We start from the raw sequence: 18,111 nt of genomic DNA, 5'->3' as shown, positions 1-18,111 counted from the left end.
TTCCCAGTGTGTTCCTCTTCTAATTAACTGTTTAGAAAAGCACGCCCCTCGCTCGAGCCCTGGAGCCAAGTCGCGCCCCTCCCCTATGCTGAAGAGGCGTACAGCCGTCCGTTCGACAGAGCCGCTAAAATGGATTATGAGCTCTTGGGAATCAACTACCCATGTGATGTGGCAGGCACATTTTATGTTACTATCTTAACACATTCTATCCTTCGTATGTAGTAAATGATGGTTTGTCTCTGTAGGAGTCGGGCCCCTTGCCTAACTACTCCCACGCCCCAGCCTCCTCGCAACGCTCAACACCACCAGTATCCCATCTAGACGATTAAAGCAACGAGACACCATTTGCAAGGTCCATGGACAAGTAGAAGTATACGTCGGACAGCCAAAATATTATTAGTAGATGCAAACAGCGGAGACAGTAGGCACTATATACTATCACGATTAATCAGATTATATACCACATATCCCCCTAATAAATCATCGCATACGCAACCTTATAGCGTAGAACACCCATTCCCAACCTCACAGACAACCCTCTCGTCAAGCACACTCTCCCCAACATAAATCCTCACTCCCTCTCCCCGAACAGGCGCCTTCCAATCTTGCACGACAACATCCCAAACACTCACATCCTTCCTCGTAACCTCCAGGGTAACCGTCTCACTCTCACCAGGCTCCAATATCCTCGTCTTCTCAAACTGCCTCAGCTGCCGGGGCGGTGTCTCAAGCCCCAGACTCTCAGGGAGTTCGACGTACAATTGCGCAACGGCACGACCCGGTCGACGCCCTGTGTTTGTTACTGTTACTTCGACGGTGAACGCAATATCCCAGAGCGCAGGGTTCCCGCCCTCGGCGCCGCCGGCGCGCGGTGCGGGCTTGGGCGTTGTGCTGTAGCCGTCTGGGTAGGGGTATTTCTTTGATGAATTTGCGACGGCGGCAGCGGCGTTTGCTTCGGCGGCGTTGAGGTAGGGGTAGAGGTAGCGCCAGATTCGGTTCAAGCTAGAAGGCCAGATGACTTCTGAGGGTGGTGGGATTGTTGTAGGGTATGTGGGGGTGGGTCCCTTATCTGGACGAGAGGGCGGGTATGCGGTATCTAGGGGTGTGACTACTGAAATGGAAGGTTCAGCGAACTTGAAGGCTGTGTAGGAGAGTCCGTGGCCGAAGGGGTAGCGAGGTGTGATTTGTTCCTTTAGAAAGTGGCGGTAGTCGATGAAAAGGCCTTCGGTATAGTCGTCTTGGATTTGGCCAAAGGGTTGCTGGAGGAGGCCGACGCTGGACGGGTAGTTGGACTCCTGATATGGGATCGTGTACGGAAGATGGCCGCTGGGACTGTAGTCGCCAAACAGAACGTCTGCCAGAGAGTCTCCGGCCTCTTGACCGGGTAGATGGGCGATGAGGACGGCTTTGACAGGCTCAAGGTCAATCCATTCTTCTAGGATGATGGGGCCCACGGTGTGGATGACTACAATAACCTTCGAGAATTTCTTGGCGGCGGCTTTGACAAGGTCATCGCCGTTGTGCCAGGCGTGCAAGCCTGAGGATTTCCTGTCTCCCGGGTTACCCTCCACTGTGATGAAGTTCTCACCAGAGTCGGAGTTAATAAAGACAATTGCAATGTCGTTGGGGTTGGCTTCAACAGACGAAGGAAAGCTGTCGGTTAGGTAGAACTCGGCCGTGGATGAGATATTTGCGATAGCGTCCTGCGGAGTAATGACATATGGAAGTTTAGCCGTGCCACTTCCCCAGCCCATAGTCAGGACGCCTCGGTTACAACCCTAATACATATTAGACGACTCGGCTATTGAAGGACGGTGAGACTCGCCTTGTCAGCGCAAGAGTTCAGCCCCTGAGGATCTGGTCCTGCGTCTGTGCCGAAGATCTTCAGCGAGTCATTCCGACTCAGCGGGAGTGCATTGCCTTCGTTCTTCAACAGCGTAATTGCGTCGCGGGCGACTGCGCGTGCAGTGACGTGGTGGTCCGCCTGGACATTAACGAACTGGTTAACAACACCAATGGGAGAAAAGAGGGCGCCCGGGTAGAGAAGTCCCCTCTCGTCCTCCGTGTTACTGGAGAAATTCGGGAGCGGGTAATCCTGGTCTTGACCCATTTTGAACCATACCGCCAGAATACGAGTAACCTAAGTCTGTCAGATATCGTTCGACCGCGTAAATGAACTACGTACCATATCATTCAGCCGTTCAACTGGGACTGTCCCGTTCAGAACTGAGCGAGACAATTCATTACCCCAGTAACTACCTCCAAATAGCGGAATGGCACCATCTCCAGGCATACTCATATCCAAGCCGGCTAGAGCAGATGAGACACCACCAAGATGGGCTAGCCAGTCAGTTAGCACGAAGCCCTGAAAGCCTAGCTCATCCTTGAGGATTCCATTAATGAGTTTGCTGTTTTGACTGCAAGCCGATCTATTTACCTAGAACAAGGAGTTAGCTCCGTAACATGATGAATATGGTGACTCTTACATCATTGTATGCAATCATGATAGACCCTACTTCTGCCCTGACACCCTCGGCAAAAGGCCAAAGATAGAACTCGTGCAAAGTCCTATCATCGATATTCGACGAGTAGCCCTGTGTCACAACACTACTCATCCGGTGCATCTCCTGCTCATTCCCCACGAGATGCTTAAGGCTAGCAATAGCTCCTGTGCTTTGCATCCCCTTGATCGTTTGCGCAGCCCCGATCCCTTGCAACACCGGATCAAATCCGAACCCTTCCCAGTTGCGACCTCCTCGAGGCTTCCGCCCCATCGGCCCAACAGATGGGCCAAGGAGAACATTGACGCCCTTTCCGTGTGCCTCTTCTCCAAGGCCAACGCCACGCTCATACATGAGCTCCTTGTCGAACGTCGCGCCCACGGTGATCCCTGCAGGGAAAGCGGTATTGTGGTCCGTGTTGCGCACACCCAGTGGCGAATCGTGCAGGCATATATTCGGGATTCCGAAACGGGGAACGCTACCCGTCTGCCCGGCGCAGGGGCCCATGTAGATACCCGTGCCCGTGGTGAGGTTGACCTTCTCAGCTAACGTCATGTTGCTGACGAGACGGTGCGCCTTCTCGTACGCCTCGGCCCAATTAGACACCCAGCCGCCCTTGGGGGCAGGGTAGTATGGCGGAGAAAAGGCTTCACTGTTGGATGCGCGCATTTCAAGTGGCCCTCCAACAGGTGAGGCATGAGTACATGACGTCGCTATAGCCAAAAGGGCAAGAGGGAACCAGCTAATCGGAGCCATGATGAGTACTCGCAATGTATAGTGAAGCGTACGAATGCTCGCAGGTACCCGTCGGGTGCGCTTTTGCGGCAAAACGATCAGTCGCACAGTCGCATCCGTCGCCTATATTTAACCAGAGAGGTAGATAGCTGGGTCAAAGAGGGGTTCAAATACACCGTCACACGGCGAACCCGCGTCGCGTGCCAAGATCATGTCAAAGCGACGGATGACCACCATCGCCCTCATTTCTGGAATTTTTCCACCTCTCGTTCTAAGCGAGTTGTTGTTCCTCGATCTGGAAACAGCCGAGCTTTTGCGTGCGAACGCCATTGTCGATCGCGACGCTAAAGAGTGATAGACGTGCGGCGGAGGTAAAAGTGGCCCGTCGCATTGCGGTTCAAGCTTGTTTGACGGGAGATTAGTGGGTCCAAAAAGATTTGAGAAGATATGCCAGACGGCAGACATGAGATGATCAATCCAAATCAGGTATCAAGTCAGGGGGATTGTCCATTTTGGGGGGATCTTGCAGGAGAATTCCTGACTCAGTGCTCCGACTGGCGAGATAGCATCACATGCGATGGCCAGAGGACAAGTCCCCTGGCGACTCTGCAGTCGAGCTTTAACTTGAACTCTGTTTAAAAGTCAATAACGAGCTGGTCCTCCCCCGATGCAGGATTAAGCTTAACTTGATAAAGGTGGAATGTGGATGTCCAAGGCAAACTTAACTCTCCTCCACAATTGTCGGGGAAAACAGTGCTAAGCCTATATGGGAAGTTGAACCAACAGCTGGGCCTGCGCTTGCAGGAGCCTAAGGCATCAACCTATCGCAGTGAACCAAACGTTATGGCTTGACAACATACTACTAACATCTCATGGGCTGTAGAAGATGCTCGAGTTGTCTTCTCATCTTATCAGTACACCATAGATTATGTAGTCGTCACAGTGCAATCTCTCGGTACTGCGAATCGCGAAATCGCCTATAATTATGTACACTGTTATATATATACTGACCCGAAAACTACTAGCAGGGAAAAGCATCGAAAACCCACACTTTGATAGAGAGAATCTACACAATGAAGATAATCAACAAGGGAGTCTAAGTGATCTCGACTGAACACTCTCGGCTATACTCCGGAGATATCACCAGAAAATTGTAGACTGGGATGCTCACGATTCATCATGAGACGGGGAAGCCACCAACAACGGCGACTCGTTGACAGAAGCTCCGAGCTGCAAGCACGCGGAAGCCCTCCGACAGCTGTCTCGGGTTAGCTCGACGCGACCAAGCACAATCCAAGAAACATGGGATCTTGGGGTGGTCCCCGCAACGACAATGCAAGCTCGCAAAATCCGGAGCGCGATCGGGGAGACTCCGCCGCCTGGCCAATCGCCGGGGCTGCCGCCTCTCCCCGATCGCATTTTGTGAGGAGCACAAAGTGGGCTGTGGGAAGTTCCCCGCGTTCGAGGAGGAAAAAAATAAGTGGTAGCAGGGGCCTAAAATGCGCCCGCCTACCTCATGTACTTAAGTTGCGCGCTGTCCCCTCGGTGTGCTGCTTACTGCGCTGCGTTACCCCGGTACAATTGCCTCTTCGCCTGTCCAGGATGACTCAATCGTTCGATATAGACTATGTCCTGGCGAATATCAGCGACCAGGATAAGATCGCTTTACTCTCAGGTCTCTCTTTCTCTTTACTTGAACTCACCATGTCGCCTGGTACTGACTGTAGCTAGGAATCGACTTCTGGCACACACATCCCATTCCAGAGTTCAATGTGCCCTCGGTGCGAGTAACGGATGGCCCAAACGGAATCAGAGGCACGAAATTCTTTGCAGGTATACCGGCTGCTTGCCTCCCATGCGGGACAGCGCTGGGTGCGATCTGGGATCGGGACTTGCTGCGACGCGCGGGACAACTGCTTGGAGATGAGTGCATAGCAAAGGGCGCACACTGCTGGCTTGGCCCAACAGTCAACATGCAAAGATCTCCGCTCGGAGGCCGTGGCTTTGAGTCATTCTCCGAGGACCCATACCTGGCAGGCGTGGCTGCGGCCTCGATGATCACAGGCTGCGAGAGCAAGGGTGTTATTGCTACGGTGAAACACTTTGTTGGCAACGACCAGGAGCACGAGCGCCGTGCCGTCGATGTGATTGTGACACCACGCGCCTTCCGCGAGATTTACCTTCGTCCGTTCCAGATTGTTGCACGCGATGCGAACCCCGGTGCGCTGATGACCTCGTACAATAAGATCAATGGGAAGCACGTCGTCGAGAATCCGGAGATTTATGACTTGATACGCAAGGAGTGGGGTTGGGATCCGTTGTTCATGAGCGACTGGTATGGCACATACACCACAATTGACTCAACAAATGCGGGACTAGACCTGGAGATGCCTGGGGTGTCGAGGTATAGAGGGAAGTATATCGAGTCCGCAATGCAGGCACGACTCATCAAGCAGTCCACTCTCGATGCACGAGCCCGCAAGGTGTTGGAGTTTGTGCAGCGAGCAAGCCGGACTAAGGTCTCGGAGGTTGAAGAAGGACGCGACCACCCAGAGGACCGCGAGCTTAACCGCACTCTCTGTGCTAACAGCATCGTGTTGCTGAAGAACGAAGGGAACCTCCTTCCACTTCCAAAGAACACAAAGAAAATCGCGCTCATCGGATCTCATGTCAAGACGCCGGCAATCTCGGGCGGTGGTAGCGCTTCTCTGAAGCCATACTATGCCGTATCGCTGTATGATGCGGTACGAGAAGCCGTCCCCAACGCAGAGTTGGTGTATGAGACTGGGGCATATGCACACAATATGCTTCCAGTGATTGATCGTCTGCTGAGCAATGCACTCATTCACTTTTACAATGAGCCGATGACCAAGCCAGACCGTAAGCGTCTTGGAACGGAGCCCGTGCCGACTACGGCCTTCCAGTTCATGGACTACAAGCTTGCCGGTCTCAACCGAGCACTCTTCTGGGCCACTTTGATTGGCGATTTCACTCCCGATGCGACCGGCATCTGGGACTTTGGACTTACTGTGTTTGGCACCGCCAATTTGTACATCGATGACGAGTTGATCATTGATAACACCACTAACCAGACAAAGGGCACGGCCTTCTTCGGGAAAGGGACAATTGAGGAAACTGGCTCGAAGGCGCTGGTCGCGGGGCGGACATACAAGATCCGGATTGAGTTCGGTTCGGGCAATACAGCCACGATGAAGACCACAGGGATGGTGAACTTTGGGGGCGGCGCCGCGAATCTTGGCGCATCTCTGCGCATGGACCCCGAAGAGATGGTTGATCGAGCTGTGAAGGCTGCTGTAGACGCCGACTACGCCATTATCTGCACTGGACTGAACCAGGACTGGGAGTCGGAGGGATTCGATCGCTCCCATATGGACCTCCCACCCGGAATCGACAGAATGATCACCCAGGTGTTGAAAGTAGCCGGGGACAAAACAGTCATTGTCAACCAATCCGGAACTCCTGTCACTATGCCTTGGGTGGACCGGGCGAAGTCAATCGTGCAGGCATGGTATGGAGGTAATGAGACGGGACACGGGATAGCTGATGTGGTATTCGGCGATCTCAACCCTTGCGGTAAGCTCTCGCTGTCGTGGCCTATCGACGTGAAACACAATCCCGCGTACCTGAATTATGCAAGCGTTGGCGGTCGGGTGCTATACGGTGAGGACATCTACGTCGGGTACCGGTTCTACGAGAAGACCGGCCGTGAAGTTCTGTTTCCTTTCGGGTAAGTGTCACCTTCAGAACTTGGAACGGAATCGCTGACAGATATATGTATAGTCATGGCCTCTCGTATACGACGTTCGCGGTGTCCCCCGAAGTATCCGTTTCGCCTAATACATTCGCACCAGAGAGCCCTCCAACTGCAACAGTGCGGATCAAGAACACCGGCAAGGTTCCGGGCGCGCAGGTGCTGCAGCTGTACATCGCCGCTCCCAACAGCCCTACAGCGCGCCCGCAAAAAGAGCTGCAAGGGTTCGAAAAGGTGTTCCTGCAGGCAGGAGAGGAAAAGATCGTGGATATCAAGCTGGACAAATATGCCACAAGTTTCTGGGATGAAATCGAGGAAATGTGGAAAAGCGAAGCAGGCGTATACGAGGTGCTGGTTGGGACATCAAGCGAGGATATTGTCGCTCGTGGCCAGTTCCGAGTCGACCAGACGCGGTACTGGCGGGGCCTTTAGTGCAACGGCTGTCATGCTGACGAGGAGTAGCGTAGAGCTAGAAACAAGATAGAAATGGGACAAGCTCGACTGGACCAGTATGATTGGAGGAAAAATGGTCCTGCCTGCCCTGCCGTGAGTTCGCAGGCGAGCAGCTGAGAGTTGCCTAGAAATCCCCATCAGCTGTCGGGCCCACTGGGAGCCCTCCGCATCGAGCAGTTCTTCATGTTGAGATATCTGTCCGATTTCCATTATTGCTTGCAGCTCTAGACCGCACGCAGCCGTCAGACTGGAGGGTATGAAGCGCTTGGCGACTAGCACTCAGGGGCTAAAAGCGAGTCAGTCTTTGGTCCATCCCCACGCGAAACCTCCCCGCAGCGATCTTCCTCCGTTATCTCTTCCCCGGCCCATTGCAGATTGCAGATGGAGACAGGGCCGGCTCCTCCGAAATCTCGCAAGCACACGAGGGTTCTCACGGCGTGCGATGCGTGTCGGCTGAGCAAAACACGGTGCGACTCCGCTCGCCCGGTCTGTGCGAAATGTGTGAAGCGCGGGGTGGCCTGTGTTTATCCCGAATCCGATCCGCTCTCAATGTCAGTCTGCTTCTGATCTTCTGACACTGCTCTCGTCTGATAATCCTGGTTTATTTGTTTAGTCTTGAAGCATGGGGATCCAAAATCCTCGATTCTGTCGAGCGTCAAGAGCGTTTGCTTGCGGAAACTCTGGGGGCGAGCTCGCCGCCTCATTTTCCTGCCCAGCAGCCGCGGCAACTCCCGAGCTACCACCAACAACTGCCCCCAATTGACGCGGAAGACACCGAGCTGATTTCACGCAACGATGCGCTCAAGACCCCCATTACAGGGTCTGACATGATCCTCGGGTGGCCCATCTTTCCGCAGGAGAAGCCTATCTCGACGTTTCCCCCGGCCGCGTTTGAGGAGAAACCCGATCGCTTTCAGGCAGGTTGGTTCGCATATTTCAAGCTGACGTACAAGTGGATATTGATGTGAATGCTATTCCAGATATTCCTAGTTTTGACCCCCGCCGAATATTCCAGTTGCGAGACATTTTCATGACCAAGATATGGCCGAAGAACCCAATCGTTGACGAGGAACAGTTGGATTCATATATTGCTCGCGTGCTGGAAACGGGAATTGACTGGTCTGCCGCCTCGTGCCTCCTGCTACTTGTCTTTGCGCTGGCAGCGATATGGGGCAACTACCCAGAGGATGAGACAAGGGAGATTCCATGCCCTGAGCCCACTTTTGGCGCCCCGGTGACATACGTGACGCTGTCGGTACCCGAGCACCGAATGAAGGAGTCTCTAGGGTACCTCGGCATGGCGCGAAAGCGAATATCGGCTGCGTACCTTGATAACTCTCTTCTCGGGGTTCAGTGTCTCTGTCTGTTTGGGTTTGTTGCCTTTAATTATGCTTACCTGGCTGAACTGACCGGCTGTCAGTATCTGGTATCAATATAACATTGAACCAATCCCGGGATGGAAGATGTTTCGCACGGCCTCCATGCTGTGGCAGACTTACAATCTGAAACATAAGAGTGGTGGCGGGGAAAGGTCCGCACAAGAGGAGAGTATGTATACATACCTGGCACTGGTTATTTGACAGACCCTGACATGGTATAGGTTTAGAACAACGGCTATACTGGACATGTCTCAAATCCGAATGGTAAGTATTTCAAAGATAGGCAAGCCGGCAAAGCGCTAACCCCTTTTCAAGTGAGGTTCGGTACGAGCTGTATGAGCTGCCACCTTCCGATCTCTCGCTGTCTGATTTCCCATTTGCGCTGCCCAACTTCCCCGTCCGACAATCATCGTACGGGAGTAGTCCAGAGCATGCCCAAAGCCCTCCGGTAGCGGACCTGGAGTCGACCTCTTCCTATTACTACCTTGCAGAGATCTCTATGCGAAGACTCCTTAACAGGGTTCGGAACGCTGTACGGGTCCTCTCACCTACCATAGACATCGCAACCATTAAACAGCTCTCGGAAACGCTTTGCCACTTAGAGGACCAACTCCACCAGTGGGTGATATGTTTACCGCCCGCTCTCCGCTTCAACATGCCTCTCGAGTCACGCCCACCGCCCCAAGAGCCAGAGATGGTGAAGCTAGTCCGCGAACGTTACGTGGAAGTCCGTGAGCTTCTCTGTCGGGCTTACCTATACCTCTGCATCCATACACCGTTGGATCGAGAGCTCGCAGCCGCATTTGGAACGAAGGCGACCGAAGCCCTGCTCCTCGCGGTTTATCGCATCCAAAATGAAGTGCCATTTTTCCGGCATCCAGGGTCATGGGGCGCCTGCCGTGTTCGTTTCAACCATGCGCTTTGCCTTGTCGCCGCCTTTCGAGCAAAGGTGGACGAAATCCCCTCGGCCGAGTATGTCAGCGTCCCGGTCAGCTGGGCGGCGTGTGTTCGGGTGGTTATCGAGCGGTTGAAAATATGGGGCGAAGAAGGGGGCGGCATCAAAGAAATGGGTATTTTATTGGAATGGTTGATGCATGGAATTGTATAAAAATGACTGGGAGCAAATTTTTGTTGAACATGAATGTACGACTTATGACAGCGGGTACTCAAATAGTGCAGACCGTTTCTGCACTCGATCTTGCAGAAAACATTGGACAAAAGATACCATACGAGGTGATCCATGATTTGAGATGATAGCAGAGGCTCCGATATGCGGGAGGCTGGTTGGCGGTCGGACGGACATCGGCCCCGCCCGTGACCCAAAAAAAGATGCAGAAATTGGAAGAATGACTGCGACTCATCATCTCCCCGTCCTCAATTCATCTGTTCTCGCATTGATTGTCGCGTCTATCAGTGAGGGCTCGAGCAAGATGTTCCCATAAATAGTCGACTTCAGTAACTCCGCCCCATCATGCACAATGAGCAAGCGCCCCCTCGATGAACCCACATCTCGCGGTGGCTCTCCACCGCTAGACGACCATATCAGCCAAAACGCCAACAACGGTCTGCCCATCAACGACCTTCTCTCTCCAACCCCGGAGCAGCAATCTTCTGGCTCATCAAAAAAGCCTCGGAACTTTATCGCTACAGTGGTAGGTTTTGTGTACCCTTCGTAAATAAATGTCAATCTAGTAACCCGAGCCTAGGCCTGTGAAACATGCAGGCTCAAGAAGACCAGATGCGACGAGTCTCGCCCCAAGTGCGGCTTGTGCAAGTCGCTGGGTATACAATGTGTCTACAATGAGCGTAAAACGTCAAAGTATGTTCTGCCGCAACGTTCGAGAGGTATCGTGACTAACGCCAAGAAGGCGAGATCATTCGCTCAGCTTGATTATGAGCACCCTGCATCGATTGGAAACGAAGTTGGAGGATGTTCCTGTCAATGTGCGCAAGGAGATTGAGTCTCTCCAGGCACAGCTGCCTCGAGCGCCGGATGGGCCCATGGAGATGAGCACTCCTGGACGTGTGACCCATCCGGTTGCGAAACACGCGAAACATGCGTCTCTTTCAACACCGCAAACATTGACTCCAGCGGGAGAGCCAGAGGTCTTCGAATTCGACGAGCGGCCCAATGCAGTGAATGCAAACGGTCTGGTGTCGATCTCCTTCAGTCAGCATGGAGTCGTCTTGTGGCCAGGAGCTCAGGATATCCTTCCGCCACGACTCCTCGACGCGCACGAGAAGCTGGGGAAGAATTATGTGATTGACACTGAAATGCATAGAGCGCCTCTACCCATGTACAGCTACCCGTTTCCCCCGCAAGCAGGCGACGACTGGTTGGAGACCCTTCCGCTGGCGATGATCAAGGGTCTATCGACTGCCTTTTTCGCCACATTCAGCCCCTTTACGCCTATCATGGACAAGAACTTTTACTTCGCTTTTACACTTGGCGCGGCGATTGAGAGTGATTTTGGCTATACCATGGAGAGCTGTATTGTATTGAACATCATGGCGCTGGGTTGTTTGGCTGTTCATGCTCATCACGAAGGCGATTATCCGCTGCCAGGCACACGGGGCAGTCATTTTGAACCCCCAGAGTGGCTACCGGTGGTGCAGGAGGAAACGCCTGGTCTACGCTTTTTCAACGAGGCTCGTCGGCGTATTGGATTCTTGATGTGTGACAATGATATCCAGAGTTGTCAGTTTTACTTGCTGTCCTCGTATGTATTGTCCCTATTATCTCCGGCGTGGCTAATTGTTGCAGGATCTATTATCAACAAATCCTCCGTCCGATGGACTCTTGGGCAATGATTCACCGTGCTGCCACTGGCTGCCTTTCAATCCTTACAAAGTATGTCTTCTGCTCGATCATATTTTGCTAAGCCACCCACTAACTGCCTCCCTAGCCATGAGGTTAATTTCGACGAATGGGAAGGCGACATGAAGTCGCGCGTATATTGGAACTGCCTCATGAACGAAACCATTCTTGTGCAAGAGCTACATCTCCCACCAAGCGGATTGTCACGATTTGAAGAGGTGGTCCCCATCCCGAAATTCATCGGCTTCGAAACACTGGGCTTTGTCCCCTCCCGCTACTCCTCCGCCGACGACATTGACGACTCATTCTTCCAATATCACTTCCTTGCGCAGGTCGCCCACCGCATTATCCTCACCCGCATCCGGCACTCACTCTACTTCTACTGTAAGTGCCCCTGACAACATCATAGACTTGTCAGCTAACCCGATTTCCACCATAGCCGAATCAGGCACATTCCCCCTCCCAGCCGTAAACACCGAACTCCACCACCAACTAAACCAATGGCGGCTGAACCTCCCGCCCGCCCTCCAATTCTCCGACACACTCTCCCTCGCAACCTCCCCAGAAGCAACAATCGCCTCGCCGCACAACCCCATATCACCTCATCTCTCTACCACCAGCACCACCACGCGACCGCTCTCTCCCGCAATCGCGGTCTCAGAAGCCATGCTCCGCGGCCGGTACATGATTGCCAAATTCCACATCAGCCGACCGTACCTGTACAAAGCACTCCGCATCCCATCACACCTGTCGGAAGACGACTTCGAGCAGATCCGCAGCGGTTTGCGGAACGCGATGAATTGGCCCATTATCCTCGGTGTATTCCGGGATATGAAGAGTTGCATTCCGATCAAGTTCGCGTTTTGTTCGCAGTACGTTTCCCTTGACCAATCCCAAACTCAGTTCCCTCGTCCTTCCTATTATTATCACCCGATCAGCCCGCATGAGCCCCATCGCTAACGGATGCGGCTTGTACATAGATTCTTCGGCCAAGTCCTCCTCTTCTATTGTATCGCGCACTCACCCGACCCTCGCGTGCGTGCGACACTGCCGCCCGCATGGGAGCAGTGGAATCAGGAGATGTTGCGCTTCCTGGAGGACTGCGCGGCGTATAGTCCGGCTGTTGCAAAGGACTTGGAGCTACTGAGGCTCTTATATTCCCCATGATTTTTAGTTCTCTTCTTTGATTTTCAGGCCTAAGGGTCAACTCGCTTTCGGTGTATGGAGTCCAGCGGTCTTCTCTGATTTTATGATTGTTTTTGATATGTAGTCTAGGTAGAGAGGCAATCGGTAGCTATACCCGGAAGAATACATCGTGGAACACATCTTACAGAATGGTGTAGATGAGGCTAAGCCTAATCTTGAACATGTATGAAATTCTACTAGTAACTCATGGGCTATTCCAACTAGCATACAACAACCCGAACCATTTTGCCAAGCTAAGTGCAACAAGAAAACCGAAAGCGGACAACAATCTACTCCAGAAACAAGTCTACTGCTTCTTCGAGAGCACATTCAGCGCACTCCCCGCAAGAATAAACGAACTCTGATCCGCACTCAATGTGTGCTTGACCGGGATAACAACCTCCTCACCGGTCTTCTTCTTGGTAACGCGGATCGTAATCTCGCCCTTGCCACCGTTCTTTAGCGTCTCGTACAGACCCTCGGTGCGCACAAGATCGCACGCATCGATCTTATCGTAGTCCGCCTTATCGGCAAACGTAAGCGGGACAACGCCCTGCTTCTTCAGATTCGTCTCGTGGATGCGCGCAAAGGACTTGGCCAGGATGACGCGGCCACCGAGGTACCGCGGCTGCAGGGCAGCGTGTTCACGGGCAGAACCCTCGCCGTAGTTATCCTCTGCGACGACGAGCCACTCGCGGCCCTGGGCCTTCCACTTGGCAGCAAGGTCGGGGATGCTGTGTGTGGAGCCGTCCTCGTCGTAGGCGACATTGGTCTCACCGGTTGCGGCGTTGACGGCGCCGATGAGTGTGTTGGCGGAGATGTTGGGGAGGTGGCCCTTGTATTTGAGCCAGGGACCCGCGGCGGAGATGGTGTCTGTTGTGCACTGGCCGCGGACCTTGTAGAGGACTGAGAGATTTTGGAGGTCGCCCTCGGGGAATGGGGGGAAAGGTTCTAGGAGGGCGAGGCGGGAGGATGTCGGGGAGACTTTGACGTCGATGGAGGCGTTGGGGACGGGGGCGGAGGGTTGGAAAGCGGGGTTTCCGGCTTCAAAGCCCTTGGAGGGGAGGTCGGAGCCTGTGGGGGGTTCAAAGCGGAAGGGGGTTCCCGAGGGGGTGGGGATGGAGTCGGTCATGGGGTTGAAGGTTGTGGTGCCGGCGTAGGTGAGGGCTGTGACGAGCTCGGGGGAGGCGAGGAAGTTCATTGTGCGGCGGTTGCCGTCGTTGCGGCCGGGGAAGTTGCGGTTGTACGAGGTGAAGATGGCATTGTCTTCGCCCTTGGGGATATTGTCTGTGCGCTTCCATTGGCCGATGCAGGGGCCACAGGCGTTGGCGAGAACGGTGCCGCCAGCGGAGGAGAAGGTGGAGAGGGTTTGGTCGCGGTCGAGTGTTGCGCGGATCTGCTCACTGCCAGGGGTGATGAAGAGGTCCGCCTTGGGGGTGAGGCCAGCGGCGGAGGCTTGCTTGACAAGGTGCTCGGCGCGGGTCATGTCCTCGTAGGAGCTGTTGGTGCAGCTGCCGATGAGGCCGGCGCCAAAGGTCTCGGGCCACTTGTTCTCGCGAACGGTCTCGGCGAAGCGGGAGAGAGGGACTGAGAGATCCGGGGTAAAGGGACCATTGATGTGGGGTTCGAGCGTAGAGAGGTCAATGGTGATGAGCTGGTCGTATTCTGCGTTGGTGTCGGCGCGCAGGAGACTTGATGGGCCGCCAGCGGCAATCTTGGCTGCGGCCTCGGCGACGTCTCCGCGATGGGTGGCCTGCAGGTAGGGGACGTGGTTGGGGGAGAAGGGGAAGAGGGAGGTGGTGGCGCCGACCTCAGCGCCCATGTTACAGATGGTGGCCATGCCAGTGCAGCTAAGGGTCTCGACGCCGGGGCCGTGATATTCGATCACGAAGCCGGTTCCGCCGCGCACAGTCAGCTTTCCAGCGAGGTGCAGGATAATGTCCTTTGGCGAGGCCCAGCCCTGCAGCCTGCCCTCAAGTCTCACACCGAGGATGCGCGGGGCCTTGAGCTCCCACGGAGCATCGACAAGAGCGTCAACGGCATCCGCACCACCAACACCGATGGCAATCGCACCGAGACCACCAGCGTTGGGGGTGTGGCTGTCGGTTCCGAGCATCATCAGACCGGGAGCAGAGTAGTTTTCCAAGACGCTCTGGTGAATGATACCCGCACCAGGCGGCCAGAACTCAATTCCATAGCGCTTCGACGCGCTCTCCAAGAAGTCAAACACCTCGCGGTTTCCCTCGATTGAAGCAGGCAGATCAGTGTCGGCACCACGCTCACCAACAATCATGTGGTCACAGTGAATGCTGGCCGGGACTGCAGTGGAAGGCAAGCCACAGGACATGAACTGCAGCAGAGCCATTTGCGCCGAGGCATCCTGCATGGCGACTCGGTCGGGCTTCAGCTTCAAGTCTGCCTGTCCACGGATATCCCGTCCATTGTTTGTGCCGGTCAACAGCGACTCCTCGGGATTGGCGAGATGGGAGTAGAGAATCTTTTCAGCGAGGGTGAGGGCGCGGGATGACCCAAGGACCTTGCGCACTTGCTCGAGGTTTTGCACGATCTTAGGGTAGGGAGGCATGCGTGAGGAGGTGGGTGTAGAGTCCGAGGCTGTGGCAAGGCCGCGACGAAGGCATGGTGCCAACTGGGGAGGTTAGCAGTGATTGCAGGGCAATTGGTATACAACATACCGTCCGGAGCGAGGCCCGTTGCCCGACGATCTGTCTCAACATCTTCTCGGCCTGGTGAGTTGAGGGGATGAGTCGAGAATGAATTGCGGAGAAATAATCTGCAAAAGTCGGGGACGAAAATAATTTCGGTAACTTATTTTGCCCCTGCGCTGATTGGTCGACGCTCCGATTACGGCGGTTTCTCGCCTCAGGCACAGCGCGTGAGCTCACGTGATGTGGCGCTTCCCCTGTAGTCACGTGCGGCCTTGAGGCTTCCGATCTTATCGGTCCGCATCCGAAGATTTGCCTCTATCCGCCCCGACTCTTCGGAAGCGCAGTGGTTGCGGGGTTGACTGTGAAGAAATTGGCCCAGCAGTCTTTTATTCGCCTTCTGCGCGGTTAGCAAAAGCCAATGCCGCTCTTGCGTCGCATACCTGCCGGTCAGTGCCTGTTGCGCGAGTCCCGATGCTCCCCTCTCGGAATTGGCCCGGAGACGTCATTTAAAGCGCTTCTCCCACTTGATCCGATTCTATATTCCGCCAATCTTGGATTTCGACCTTAGCACGAGCATTGCTGTTTACAAGTTGGAATTGGTGCATGAACTATAGATAAGATGGCCTCTTATTCACCCGTCAAGGAGGCGGGTCGTATCTTCTCGCTTCTCTGCGACCAAGCCGAGCGTCTGAATCTTCCCGAGGAGGTTGTTACTGGACAAGATGCCGTGTCCTTCTATTCGTCGCATGACCAGATCTACTTTCCGATCCCGTTCAAGGAGACCGAAACACTCGCGGCATTGAAAGGTGTGGAGGGCTCTGTTGCCGCTGCGATTGCTGACTTGCGATATGGACCGGCTGCGCAGAAGCGGAACGTCAAGATCAACTTGGAACGCGCGACGGCATTCGGTTGCCAGGCGTATATGGCAAAGGTCGATGGACTAGCCAAGAATGACCCCGAGGTGAAGAAGAAGCTGAAAGGTGCGGATTTCGTGGCTATAAGTTACAGCAAAACTGACTTTTATAGATACCGACTTGCTTGCGGCGCAATCGAATGGGTACCGCCGTATGTCGGCAAACTTGTACAAGACCAAGAACGAGGGCGAGTTCTTCCACATCCATGGCTCTCTCGAGGCCACGACGACTCTGAATATGATCGGGCTCGAGGGCCACCGCCCCGATCTGACGGATTATGAAGATGTGATCAAGGTGATTGAGAGCAAGGTGCAGAAGTACTCTGCTGTAGAGTTGGAAGAGATGAACAAGGAGCGCAGACAAGCCGGTGTGACAGCATTCAAGCACGAGGACTTTATCAAAACCCCTCATGTATGTCATTGATACCCGTTTGCTGAATCAGTACTGACAAGCGCAGGGAAAACACAATGTCGAGCAACCGCCGTGGAAGGTCACAAAACTACCTGGAGATTTGCCACCAACACCGTTCCCCGAGTCCGACAGCAAGAAGATCCTCAAAGGTATTAAAGTGCTTGAACTCTGCCGAATCATCGCCGGGCCCACAGTCGCCCGCATCCTCACAGAATACGGAGCCGATGTCCTGAAAATCACCAGCCCCAACCTCTCCGACGTTCCCTTTTTCCAGGTAGACGGCAACATGGGCAAGCACGCCGCAGACCTCGATCTGAAGTCCGATGAAGGCCGCAAAGTGTTTGAGCAGCTCCTCGCAGATGCAGATGTACTTGTCGACGGGTACCGCCCGGGAGCCCTAGAACGCCTCGGCTATGGACCAACAGCACTTGCCTCTCTCGCCGAAAAGCGTGGAAAAGGCATCGTCTACGTGAACGAGAACTGCTTTGGCTACGAAGGCGAATGGGCCGGCCGACCAGGTTGGCAGCAAATCGCCGATTGCGTACGCCCCTCCTATCTCCCAACCCCAAGCAACCCAATGCGGGGAAACAAAAGCTAACAAGCAACAAAACAGGTAACAGGCATAGCCTGGGCCCAAGGCCAATTCATGAATTTCTCTACCCCCGTCGTCCCCCCATTCCCCATCTCCGACTACGGCACAGGCTGCATGGGCGCCATCGCCGCCCTAACAGGCCTCTACAACCGCGCAAAATACGGTGGCTCGTACCACGGCAAATCCTCCCTCATGCACTACGACCTCCTCCTCTTCGCCGTAGGCAAATACCCGGACGCCGTGCAAGAGGCCATGCGCGCGTCGCAGCCACCAGACTTCTTCAAACTGCGCCACTGCGACAGCGTCGATCGAATCTCCTCGACTGTACTCAAGGGCATGCAGAAGCGCTTCCCGCATCTGTATCTCCCTCCCGGTGCCGGGGAGGAGGCTCTGACGGAGAAGTGGTATTCCAAAGCGTATGGAGCGGAGATTGAAGTGGTGAGACCGATTGCGGAGATTGATGGGGTGGATAATAGCTTTGAGCGGGCGAGTCGGCCGAATGGGTCGGATAGGCCGAGTTGGGACGATTTTGAAGTTGAGGATGGGGATCGGAGGTTGGTTTAGCTGTGTTGGTTGGACTGGAACTAGGTGCTAGACTTGCATCTACTCTTTATACAGCCGCATTATCCTGAACAGCTTATATAGTATTCTTCTCTATAACCTACATGCTTATCTCCCGTGTTTG

The 18,111-nt window shown here is 54.3% G+C and overlaps 5 protein-coding genes across 5 annotated transcripts; 3 read left to right on the top strand and 2 right to left on the bottom strand.

The window, feature by feature from the left end:
* Positions 1-460: 460 nt before the first annotated feature.
* BJX68DRAFT_227613 (beta-glucosidase) lies at positions 461-3,962 on the bottom strand. The gene is made up of 5 exons (XM_071038704.1): positions 3,923-3,962; positions 2,487-3,867; positions 2,186-2,437; positions 1,826-2,140; positions 461-1,778 (listed from the first exon to the last, which is right to left on the bottom strand). Exons 2-5 carry the CDS (start codon positions 3,255-3,257, stop codon positions 498-500), a joined length of 2,619 nt encoding a protein of 872 aa, XP_070903965.1. The 5' UTR covers positions 3,258-3,867; positions 3,923-3,962; the 3' UTR covers positions 461-497.
* An 876-nt stretch (positions 3,963-4,838) lies between these two features.
* BJX68DRAFT_252732 (uncharacterized protein) lies at positions 4,839-9,948 on the top strand (the record flags this gene model as incomplete). The annotated part of the gene is made up of 9 exons (XM_071042609.1): positions 4,839-4,911; positions 4,968-6,984; positions 7,038-7,386; positions 7,590-7,637; positions 7,836-7,951; positions 8,075-8,382; positions 8,442-8,832; positions 8,882-9,013; positions 9,156-9,948. 9 exons carry the CDS (start codon positions 4,839-4,841, stop codon positions 9,946-9,948), a joined length of 4,227 nt encoding a protein of 1,408 aa, XP_070903964.1.
* Positions 9,949-10,133: 185 nt separating this feature from the next.
* On the top strand, positions 10,134-13,002 carry BJX68DRAFT_144643 (putative C6 finger domain protein). Its single transcript, XM_071036545.1, has 7 exons — positions 10,134-10,492; positions 10,547-10,659; positions 10,709-11,560; positions 11,605-11,691; positions 11,747-12,042; positions 12,098-12,530; positions 12,639-13,002. Exons 1-7 carry the CDS (start codon positions 10,319-10,321, stop codon positions 12,823-12,825), a joined length of 2,142 nt encoding a protein of 713 aa, XP_070903963.1. The 5' UTR covers positions 10,134-10,318; the 3' UTR covers positions 12,826-13,002.
* Positions 13,003-13,150: 148 nt separating this feature from the next.
* Positions 13,151-15,578, bottom strand: BJX68DRAFT_262515 (aconitate hydratase ACO2; the record flags this gene model as incomplete). The annotated part of the gene is made up of 2 exons (XM_071044470.1): positions 13,151-15,490; positions 15,537-15,578. The coding sequence occupies 2 exons, from the start codon at positions 15,576-15,578 to the stop codon at positions 13,151-13,153; spliced, it is 2,382 nt and encodes a 793-aa protein (XP_070903962.1).
* A 256-nt stretch (positions 15,579-15,834) lies between these two features.
* Positions 15,835-18,107, top strand: BJX68DRAFT_227590 (CAIB/BAIF family enzyme). The gene is made up of 4 exons (XM_071038703.1): positions 15,835-16,489; positions 16,536-16,834; positions 16,881-17,375; positions 17,448-18,107. Exons 1-4 carry the CDS (start codon positions 16,129-16,131, stop codon positions 17,988-17,990), a joined length of 1,698 nt encoding a protein of 565 aa, XP_070903961.1. The 5' UTR covers positions 15,835-16,128; the 3' UTR covers positions 17,991-18,107.
* The last annotated feature ends 4 nt before the right edge of the window (positions 18,108-18,111 follow it).

The sequence above is a fragment of the Aspergillus pseudodeflectus genome (genome assembly GCF_044049435.1).
Source record: "Aspergillus pseudodeflectus strain CBS 756.74 chromosome Unknown BJX68scaffold_4, whole genome shotgun sequence".
Lineage (NCBI taxonomy): Eukaryota > Fungi > Ascomycota > Eurotiomycetes > Eurotiales > Aspergillaceae > Aspergillus > Aspergillus pseudodeflectus.
The sequence above is the reverse complement of the archived record's forward strand: the minus strand, read 5'-3'. Positions and strand labels throughout refer to the sequence as shown.